The sequence below is a fragment of the Hydractinia symbiolongicarpus genome, chromosome 3 (assembly GCF_029227915.1).
Source record: "Hydractinia symbiolongicarpus strain clone_291-10 chromosome 3, HSymV2.1, whole genome shotgun sequence".
Taxonomy (NCBI): Eukaryota; Metazoa; Cnidaria; class Hydrozoa; order Anthoathecata; family Hydractiniidae; genus Hydractinia; species Hydractinia symbiolongicarpus.
In genome coordinates this window covers 25,054,850-25,066,920 of record NC_079877.1, presented here as the reverse complement: position 1 = coordinate 25,066,920, position 12,071 = coordinate 25,054,850, and the positions used below count along the sequence as shown (strand labels likewise).

General features: G+C 33.6%; 1 protein-coding gene across 1 annotated transcript; it reads right to left on the bottom strand.

Moving 5' to 3' along the window:
• Positions 1 to 209: 209 nt before the first annotated feature.
• Positions 210 to 9,204, bottom strand: LOC130636426 (acid-sensing ion channel 5-like). Its single transcript, XM_057446148.1, has 2 exons — positions 8,896 to 9,204; positions 210 to 1,716 (listed from the first exon to the last, which is right to left on the bottom strand). Exons 1-2 carry the CDS (start codon positions 8,972 to 8,974, stop codon positions 326 to 328), a joined length of 1,470 nt encoding a protein of 489 aa, XP_057302131.1. The 5' UTR covers positions 8,975 to 9,204; the 3' UTR covers positions 210 to 325.
• Positions 9,205 to 12,071: the final 2,867 nt, after the last annotated feature.

The following is a 12,071-nucleotide window of genomic DNA, read 5'->3' as shown; positions in this document are numbered from 1 at the left end:
ATATTGCCTATCACATCAGCATCAATAGGGAAGACCCATGTAAATAGAATGTTATCATCTCCTCCCACCACCCCTTGAAGTTTTATAATCTGAATTTTAGCTATGCTCTGAACATCTTTTTAAAATAAGGACTTTTTTTAATTTCCGTTGGCTAAAGGAATCCTGAATTGTTGACAGTTTTAGTTTCGTAAATTAAAATCACAAACTCATTGATTCAGAGAAAATTATTATTATAAAAAAGCGTTAACAAAAAGAGCAATTAGCAATGCTCAGTAAAATTGCATTGCAATGCTTGCTATGGTCATACAAAAAGGAATTCTCATTATCATAGAAAAACATCCTCTCCATTCGTCGTGTTTTTGTCCTTCGTCAATTTCATTTTGCATTGCAAGCAAAAACTAGAATTTTTGTTTTTATTACGATTGCTACGCCGCCATTTTGAATATGTATGGATAGCTAAACATACAAGTATTTCAACAAAAGAGATAATCGAAGCACCTATCACAAGTCCGATGAATCCACCAATCTCTGCAGCCATTTGGTCCCAATTATACAAAGCTTTCTCTTCGTAAATACGATACATATCAACGATACGATAGTTTAAATCCATGGTGTAAACAAACTTATTCGACGTTTTCGCCAGATTCGTAAAACTTGTCACCATTCCGAATTCCAACTCATCGCAAGGAAATGGACAATCGTATTTTTGCGTCGACATGTCAATGACACGAAATTTAATAATACATTCTCGTAACTTATCGATCGTGTAGTTTCGTTTGTATTTCTCGATAAACTCGGGCGAAAAAAACTGCTGAATGTAGTCAACCACAGCGCCGCATTTTTTGTACACACGTTCGTAAACATTTGATTCTATACACTGACGTCGACCGTATTTACCAGGAAAAATATCGCCGACTTTGTCGTTTGTACAGTTCGACGAATACGGCGACGGCAGACGCTTGTGTTGGGTTTTATCCATGACGACGTAATACTTTTTATGCGGCTCAATCGCAATTGTGCTTGTCAAGTCAATTTCATTAAGACGCGAGTCATGCGGAATAACGACAATACTTGGGGTATCTTGTGCCAGATGTGCCGGAGGGATGTATTCAAAACGAAGTACAAAATGGCTATAAAGATCATGTGCTGTGCCGTCCCAGTTGAATTGTATACACGAATTATTATGATGCACAACAGATTTAAAATAAGCATTGGATATGCAGTTCTTGCCGTCCCAGCTATCACAAGCGGTTACGTTGAAAAATCCATTTGTCCAGTACGATCCAGGTACAGATTTCAAAGCCGATGGTACTTTGTAATCGTTTATATTTTTACAATCTGGATTAGAACTGTTGCTGAAAAGAGACTCCCCACAGAATGAAAAATAAGTTTGTTTGAAAAATTTATCCTCGCATATCGTCAACGTGGGAAATGTATTCTGTCCGGTAACTTGCGATTTTACCTCTGTATATATTTCATAGCGTAAATACTTTCGAAATAAACCTTGTGTAACGCTTATAGTCAGAATCAAGCCACAAGCAACAATAACTGCCCAAAAAATCGATTCAACTCGATTTCCTGTAAAAATCTTCGCCAAGCCATGAACAGTAAAGCCCTCTATGTATTCATGAATTTTCTGTTTTGTTTTTTCGTCTTGCTTCATTTCTTCTAGCAAGACTTTTTCCTCTTCCTCCTCGCTAATAGATTTGTCTACATCTAAAAGAAAATGGCACCTAGCAAACAAATTTTATAGGCGGATTACATGCGATAAAATCAGTAAGGTTTATTAAATTTTTACAAATAATTGAATGGGCTTATCGAAAACATCAGAAATAATCAGAAAAAAGTAAAAAGAAAGTTAATTTTCTTCATTGTGAAAAAAGTAATTATGTAGCTCTCCTTTTGAAAATGCAAACAAGAAAGCCAATATAATGAAAGTTTTAATAAAAAGTCTCTAAGATAGAGTGTATGAATCTAATTAGATAATATTACGAAATCATGGCCTAAAATCGAAGAGGAATTATTCTCTATATAAGAAAAGACAAAAAGGAGCCTCCAAAAGAGTGTGAAAGATAGTAACATTTACTAATATTTTAGTAACAAACAAATTTTTCCTTATAAAGAAAGCTTCACTATGATTTTTTGTACAACTTGCCAAGAGTCCTAAATTCTAAATTTATCACAAGAAAATACACAGGATTCCTATTAAAAACCTGATATGTTAGTGTGATGGAGTTGCATGTCTAGTACGGTAAGTTAGTCTTTGAGTGCCTTCGCTTTTTATTTTGCGTCCTGCAATCGTAGTTAAAAAGATGACAAGAACATGTTCGATAATGGTAGAAACGCAGCAGGTAAAAGTTCCCGCGTTTGGTTTTCTTTAAACAACGTGTAACGCAACCTCGTTGCCAGTGCATTTTGCCTTGTTGATGAAATTGTTGCCACCCCCGTAATAACGGCTCAAAGGACCACAAGAATCTGGGGACGAGGTTGCGTGTAACGTAATTGATAAACCATTATGCTCTAACATCTAAATTTAGATTACCCAAAAAGCTGCACGAAAAACACATAACCTTCTCCTTTTTGAAAAACATTGAGCAAACCTATACTTCTTCTTGTGTCAAAGTCAACTTCATTGACAACTGGTTTTAATACCTTTCTTTAGCTCTCGTTCGTAGCCCCTTTAAATGTTGTAGCCCCTTTAAATGCACGCACACGAATCCTCTTTCCATGTCAGGTAATTTTACAATCAATGTTTTTTTCTTCTATCCATTTGTCGACACAAACAAATAAAATAGTTTAAGCATGAATAGATAATTTATGAGATACAAAATAATATAAAAGATCGTTTCTTTGTCTGATATTTTATCGTCTTTGAGAATTGGGAAAAAAACTTAAATAATTAGATACAAAGAATAACACGCATGTGCCCGCCCTGGTTTAACAGGAATGTATATGGTTGCCAATACTTATTTCCGCGACCTTCGATACATTTCGAGAAATTTTTGCTATGAAAACCACATTTTTTCAGTTGTTTATAAACTTCCTAAATATATATTCTAACCGTTTTCTTTAAAACTTAAAACTGTTTAAAAGCCGACACTTCTTAAAAAAATTTAAAGTAGATCTACGCTAGATAATTCCAACTACTTCTACACTTTAACGATTTCATGCAACCAAGCTAACATTTCTAACACAATCAGAGTTCTAATAACATAAAAACCGGCCCTTATGTTAAAGAGGGTTTACATGGTGGAAGTATGGTTACATAAGCATAGTCACAAGCTCTTAGTTGTATGGACGATAAGGCAACCTTTTTCTTAAAAGCTGACTAAAGAAATCTCACATGGTTAGTGCTTACTGCACAGAAATGTTCAAAAAAAATTTTTTCTCGACCGCAGAGCTCTTTGAGATAAACCTTCGAGGTTTTATCTCAAAGAACTCTGGGGATTAGAATGTAAAATTTTAACTCTCCAGTATGGCTGAAATTTTTTCATAGAATTATAAAATTGCTTTAAAAAAGATAAAAATAAAGTATAAAATTGGGCATAAAGCAACAATGTTTAGTCTAAAATGGACCATTCCTGCATTGCAACATTACCCACCTACTTTAGAAGGTTAGTTTCGAGTAAAAACGATGCTCACAGCTTATTCACGGAGCATATGCATGATTTCTGTTTGCATCAAAGAGGCTAATCATGCTCAATCACGAATCAGGAAATTAGTGATTGACGTTCCCATAATTAAGTGTCTGATAGTTGTTGCCTGGCAACTACTGGCAACTTGCTTCTCAGAATTTGTTAATCTTAGGTGCAATTTTACAAAAAAAATTGTCAAAGTCTCAACAGCGTCCACTTTAGTGTTCAAATAAGTATAATTTGGTCATAGTAAATTAGAAAATACAGTTATTTCCATTACACATTGGCTATTGTAGTAATTTCTTTCAAACATGGTTTTGTGAACTAAAAAAACTTCATTCTAACCCAATGTCAGCTTTTAGCTTAACTTTTTTAACCTAAAGCGTGTTATGTTTTACATCAGATGAAAAGTTAAAGCAGGTCTGGATAATGGACATTAGAAAAATGCTGATAATAAATAATATATAATCTTAAAGATAAATATATGAACGTAGACATGAAAATAGTGTATGAGTCGATGTTCTTTAATTTTTATCATTTTTACTTTTTAAAATTAGACTCCGCCTCTTAAAACACATATTTTAAGATTGGCAACACGTAATTTCACGTAATTTCACGTAATTTCACGTAATTTCACGTAATTTCACGTAATTTCAAATGATGACAGGCCATTATAAAATAATTATCTTTTAATTGTTTGGTCGTGCCATGATTAGAAAATTAATATTCGTTAAACAGGTATGACAATCATCTTAATTATGAGCTAATTGACATCGCGTTGATGACGAATTTTGTTTGATTTTTAAATATAGTTATTCTTTGCAAAAAGCCCAAACGCGTCTTTACTGAGACCTCACCAGAATTAAAATTTGCGAAAGGGGAAAATAGGTAAATTTTGCGACAATTAAATTTAGCGAGCAAGCAGAAAATTAAACTTAATACACCCTTTTTTATAAGAATGTGTTTTATAAGAATCTCAGGCTGAGATTTCAGGTTAAAAACAAAAGCTCCGTTTAACCAATAGAGAAAGAAAGATAAGTATAAGCTTGGTGGATTTCATATATTCTCATAAAAGAAGCGTTCATTGTTGTAACTCGATGTATATTTAAATTGTACTATATTTATGGAAAAAAAAGTTGAAAAACTGTTTTTGTAACGAAAATTAAATGTTTGTTCAATCACGATCTATATATGTTAGAGAATTCAATCGAAATCGCGAAATTTAATTCTCGCGAAAATTTATCTCCTTAAAAATGTCCTGAAAACTTTATATTTTATTAAAAAACGAGTTAATTTTTTTCGCAAGTGAGTAAAATTTTATTGCCACTATAAATCTTGTTGTTATTATAATTGTTGTTATTCTTAGGAAATAAGGATAATTTAGATAACTGAAGTAATCCAATACAACATAATGGCGATAGAAGGCTGACATAACGGGTTACAAGTTTTCTTTTTAGCAATAATGAAAATCACATCGGAGCCTAATGCTAGGTTTTACATTTAATCTTATCAATAGATGAGGAGTGCTATTTAATTGATAACATTCTTGAATTACATGACCAGACCAGAGTAGATTATCGTCTAGCAATTTTAATTAAGCATATAAACAGTTCTTTTTTAATTATGGAATAAATTGTCCGATTTACAAAAAAGCGCAACACGGTCAAAACCATAATTTAAGACTAGCCTGTAGCAGCCATTGAAAAATACGCAGAAATCATTCGAATATACCACATTTACTGTTTTTTGCCCAAATTTTCGTGAACTTGTAATCGGTATGTGCGACAGACAATAAATGAAGATTTTATTATAAAAAAATACCAATTAGTCGTAAGCCCATCATAGACACCATTTTCTTTAATTTTTTGACCGTCACACATATTTCGTGAATTCTCAGCATCTTAATTATAATAAGGGTATTCATACAAGAGAGGGACGTATTCCATTGAATGTTTAAACATTCTTATTAGAATTCTTTCACCAGTTTTTTCGACAATAAAAAAGCGACAATAATAAAACATTCAAAGGAAAAGAAATTTCTTCTAAATCGATTATTGATAAATTTTACGCAAGGCATCACACTCTCTCTTAGTTTAGCCTTTATTAATTAAAAAAATCTGATTTTATCTCCCTAAATCCTGACCCGCTCCGATCCATGCTACTAGTGCACACTTCCGTTCACTTGCGTTAAATTAAAAAAGGAAGCAGTATTCGCCAGGCAAACTCGTCCCAAGGTCTTGTGACCCAAGCCGTTATTACGAGTGTCTGCATCAACTTTATCAAAAAGGCAAAATGCTCTGGGAACGAGATTTTACACCAGGTTAAAAAGTGAAAAGTTCATGAAAAAATGCTGAGCAATCTCATTTTATGTTTATTTCAAAGAGGCTAAGGCATTTTACGATATTGTTGTTTCACAATTCTCAGGATCACCTCGTCAATTTGCATCAATACTGTTATCAATAGAATCCCAAGAAATGCGTTTATAGCTATGAGTTGATATTATATCGAACTATTGTCATAAATACCTACAGAATGTCTCGTGTGCATGTTAAAAGGCTGATCTTAGTCACACATGCACTATTTCTATCCATTCATATAATTCATCACTTATACTATCGTTGTCACATGTTGCTGCTGAAGAGAAGAAGGATATGACACCTATGTCAAATAGCATACAGTTTATTTCTATAGCAATCTGATCTTATGAAGACTTAGAAAATAGAGAAAATAGAGGAAATTGGTGGTTTTGTACTTAGGGAGCAAAGAAAGAAAGTTGGAGTTAATTTTTGCGTTTGTGAAAAAACTCATGGAAAAGGATTTGTTCAAAATGCAAAAATGTTTTTGAAAATTATTTAAAATCGCAAAATTAGATTTCGCGGTTTGGAGTGCCTAAAACAAGACTTTTCTGATTTTCCAAAACAAAAAAATAAACAAACAAAACTACAAAAATTCCTTTGTGGAAATTAATTATTATGAAGTAACTTGTTTAGAGAAGACAAAAAATATGACCATCTTTCATGAAGCATCTTAGGAGTTACTAGTTTTAATCTAGTAAAACGAGTTTTAGTGTACCGTGATTGGCTAACTAACCCCGTGCCATGTACGAGGCCACTGCCAGCATAAGCAGGCAAGAGTACATACATTTCTATTTTTAGTGATGTAAGTAAAACACTAATGGTTGTTAAAAAGATATTGATGTTAATGTCCACTTTATAGAAATTCTATCTAACGTGCAAAACAGTCTGAGCTAAATTTCCACTTCTGTCTGGCCACCCTTCTAGACCGAACCACCACACTGAAATTAATTGAAGATGCATTAAATACGTAACAAATGATTCTAATAAAAACTAGAAAAACCATCTGTTTTGATCACACTTGGGATCATTACAAGTGAGATGAAAACTGCAACTCTAATCAAAATATGTTAAGAAAAGACAGCTAATTCCTAAGTTTGGCACCAAAAGTAATTGCATAAGCTATTTTTATATAAGATTCATGCTTGAATTATGTCTACTTTGAGAGTGTTTAGAAGGTTCAGGCTGGACGTAGGACTTAGTATCGTTGACTATTTGGTTGAGTCCAAACTCCTGAAATGTTCTAACTGTTGCTGACGTCAGCAAAGCAATTTTCCACAAATTGAGTTCATTATGTAGTAGCACAGGCGTGTTAGAGAATGCAACTAGCACACTTTAGACGTTGTCTCCCTATCCTATGTGTGTTCAAATGCAGCGACTTCGAAACTTGCCGGGTGCGGAGCGTTCACCATTTGAAGCTTTGTCCATATTTGAAAAATGACGAAAAAACTGCCTTCATCCCATTATTTCTTTCTAGGATTGCAGTTGTCAGTTGTCAACTTAAAATATTTTGGAAAGTTCAGGATGGGGGAATGCAAACGTCGGTGTTTCCCTAACTTTAAACGTATGCCTAGGGGTGAATGAAGTAGGCTGAAACTTGACATGCAAATTCCTGAATCGCAGTGACCAAACCATCAAAAAACAGGACAAGATTTAGTCGCGGCATCAAGCATACAATAGGCGCTAGGTGAACACTTTTTTCTGGTTTTTCTGCTGTACGATCCTACGAACTCACTCAATGAAGATATCATGATAAAACACGGAGAGGCAAAACTGATTTAAAGTATTTATGAATGATTTTGGTGTCACTTGTGATTGAAAAGCGACATCATGTGTTGAATCTAGATATCTTAAAAAGTAAATGCAAGGCGATCTTCGCAAATTCGCTTTTCCTATACAAATATTCTAAAAGTTTTGGTCCTGAAGATCTGCCTTGTTTAGTACATCGCAGCAGGGCGGATATAACAATTCTTAAAGCTTTGTTATCGGACACGAAAATTATATGAGGCGTTGTGTAGCTACGTTAATTATTATTAATTTTAACAAAAATGTGAATGAAAATATCTCGTTTTCTGGTATGATGTTTTAATAAAAAATGTTAACAATCAAATCTAACAAGTAGGGGCGGGTCCTGCTTCATCATGGTTTATCATCAGAAAAAGCCATTTGAAGCTGTCGAAACAAATCAAGATTTTTTTTTGATTAGTTGCTACGCTTCAGATTTCACTAAAGAAAGCTCTCCAAAAATACGTCCCTAAAAAAGCTTGATAAGATTTAGGATTATTCAAATCAATTTTGATAGAAGTTCCACCGATAATTTTTGATTCTAAAAATCTTTATATTTAGAACTCCCTGTAACTCAAACTTCCAGTAACTCGAACTCCCAGTAACTCGTACTCTCAGTAACTCAAACTCCCAGTAACTCAAACTCCCAGTAACTCGAACTCCCAGTAACTCGAACTCCCAGTAACTCGAATTCCCAGTGACTCGAATTCCCAGTGACTCAAACTCCCAGTAACTCGAACTCCCAGTAACTCGAACTCCTAGTAACTCGAATTCCCATAACTCGAACTCCCAGTAACTCGAATTCCCAGTGACTCGAGCTCCCAGTAACTCGAACTGTTTTTAAACTCCTCTTGAATACTTCCTCATATAAAAACTTTATAAATCAAACCCTCCCACTGCTCCCCATACCTTCAATAATCTCTAAAAGTTGCTATTTACTCTTAAAAAAACAAATCCGCTTTTAATAGAGAGATCCCGACCTCCCTTCTCCAACAAACTGTAAAGTATAAGTACTTGCTTGTTGCTTAAAGAAAACGTAGGTAGAACTATTTTAATTTTTAAAACTTCTAAAATAGTTCATAATTGAAAGATATCAAAGAAAACAACGGCTGCAATCCTACCTGTATAATGTCCATCAGCATTAATAATTTTAAATTTCTCTTCCGCGTTTCCATTCGTGTCCGTATGAATTCTTTTCATAATTGGGATACTTAAACATCTAAAAAAACTGTTCTCGTTTAACCAAAACACCTTGAAAATAACCCTTTCGATTTTTTCCCAAAATGTTTTAATACGTCTTGGTAGGTGATAAATCCGTATAAAAAAGTTTCTGTTAAATTCTCAATTTAAATTCAGATTAAATTTTAACCGCGATGAAGGGTTTTGATTCGATCAAATTAATTGTTTACTTAAAATATTTATAACCACAATCATCCATCTCTTTTCAGCTCAATCAGATTTCAAGCACAATATATATATCTATGCGCAACGACAAGTTTTTCTATAATTTAAACAAATTTCTTACTCCTCGTCAATTCACGAAAAACATTTTTTCAGACACATTGCCAACATATAAACCATTTCAGAACGGTTAAACCACATGACACAAAGACAACCAATTGTGGTAGCTCGTTTTAGATAAATTCACAGCTATTAAATTAAAACGAAAGACCAGGACCTCGACTTATAAACCTTAGAGGTGTCTTAGAATTTTTTTTGACAAAGACTGACAACAGGTTGACAAAAGCTGAAGGTACTTAATTGTATAAAAGACGAAACTTAACTTACAGTAACCGGGGTATAGATTGTTAGGGATAGCTCGCAATTTAAAAAATGTAGGTGGGAGAGGGAGGGAGTTACAAGCTTTGGCGGTTAAACATTTTACACTGAATAGATATTGGAGAATAGAAAATATTTTGAACTGATTTTTTCGCTCACAAATTTTACAGGAGCTATATTAAAACATATTTTATTTTTTTGCATTTTTTTTTGTGATTAGGTTGGTGCCAATAGACACTATCCGAATTTATTTCCCCCATGTAATGAAGATCTTCTGGTAAACCGGCAAATAGAGGGGATATTTGAAATCCTCACTAAAAGGTTAACACGTATAAAGTTAAAAAAAAGTTGACCGTGACAAAGAAAGTGACCAGAACAAGACTTTTTTGAAGCTCAAATAAGTTAAGAATTTACATAGATGCTAATTTAGCCATACCGATTTAAAAAAGCGAAGATAAAAAATCAAAAGTTTGAAAGATATGAAATTCGGAAATGGTATATTATGATTGGTTAAAAACTGATGCAAAATTTCCTTCGTTGCGCAGAAAAGAAAGAAATTAAGTTTCTTTCCGTTTCCGCGCAAGGAAGCTTCGCATCTGCGCCGTGAAAACGCGTTTAAAAAGGGAGTTTTTAAATTTGTGAGACCTCGGTTTGTTGGGACGGCATCAAAGACAGTCGTTTTTTATTTTTATTTCACTAAGATATATTTCTCTTTTATGTGTCCATGGTAACAAGCGCGTTCAGCACGATGAAGAGAAAGGGAGCAACCAGTCAAGTTATTCAAACGACTCACAACGCTACACAGAACTAATAATCTTTGTATAAACGGATTTAAGAACCCGTGCACGATTGGGTAGCAGTACTGCATGGATCGTGTGGATGTTCCATCACAGATATCTGTTTTTGGTTTCGCTCCCGGCTTTACTGCATCGGTTTCTTGTAAAAATTATAATGTAAAATATGAGTTGTCAAAGAACACAACGGTTAGAAATTAACAGAATGCAAGCGTTCTGACGTGAAGTGAAATTTGTAAATATAAAACCGTGCGTGCTGTCAAATACCAACAAATTAATACCAACAAATAAATGCCCAAATACCAACAATTACCAAAAAAACGGATGTTTTTTTTTATTCTGTCCGAATAAGGAATAGGAAAGAATGATCAGTTGGTACTATTAATTAAAGCATGAATATGTTTAAGGAGATAGACGTCTGGCCAAAATTTTCAGAGTTTAAATTTTAATATGTCTATTCTTTATTGTATTCGGTTTGTGTGAATATGAGTGCCAAACTGACCCTATTCTTGGAACCTTGCACGGAACAGGTCAGCTTCGACCCCAGAGTTTTTTTTTCTCAAGAAAATAAGCACTGGGCTTTCATTATTGTTTACACAATTTGTGAAAAAAACATACGAATAAGGATTTTCTAGTATCGGTTCAGAGGAGAAATTAAGGGAAGTTTTTCTGGAGTTATTATCCAGGGGAGTTGGGGCTATTACAAAATAGGTTAACAGCATAGTGAAAAATCAAAATTTAAAATATATCGAAGTTGTGTACGGATGAAGTTGTGTACGGATTTCTAATTAACAGTTATCCAACGTGGGAATTGTCCAAGGAATAATTACCCAGGAGGGAACTGTCCTGTCATGAATCTTAATCGCGCAGGTCATTTGCTTTTGCATAATTATTCTGTAAAAACAAATTGATCTATTGTCGTTCAAATCCTTGCACGGACTGTCAGTTCTAAAACGGCTACACAATTATCATGACATTTTGTCTTCCCCCTTATCAAATTTTTCTATCTACAGCTTTTTGTGCAATGACCCAAATAATTACAAAGTTATTTGTAAATGTAGAGAAATTATTAATGCAGCCGCGATGGTATTAAATGTATATTAAATGCTAGATGCTAGAAGATATGCGGTTAAGTTTATTAATTAATTAGTTATTGCCACACAAACAAAATGACATGCAATTGTTCGGACGATGTTATCTATAGCATTCTATCAACAATGTTATAAAACATAAAGGACTGAAACGTTCTAAAAGATTGTTATTTTTTTCTGCTTGATTTTATTTTTTAAACATGGCGTATTCTTCTGCTTGTTTCATGTTTCTAGTATTATTTTGATGTGATAATTTGAGTTGTCTTTTAAGTAAAAGAAAATAATTAAATAAAATTGAATAAACTTGTGTTGTTAAAAAAACAAACTTACTTTGTTTCCAAACACTTCCTATCGCCCATTTCTGTTTCCTTAGCATTCCTTTTTTGGAAATTTCTTTCGCAAGTGAAATTTATATTGGTTTTAAAACAGGGAAATAAACGAGAAAGATTTAAAACTCATAATTTTGCCATTAACTCTTGAGAACTTTCTATTAATTGCATACTTATATTAGCTGGCTGGAGCTGCTTCAACTTAGGGCTTCGTACCACTAAAGGTTACAAAGGCTGTAAATCCCAGCGCTTAAACTTCAAGCTTTAATATAAACAATTGTATTACATTAAAATGGTAACGTTT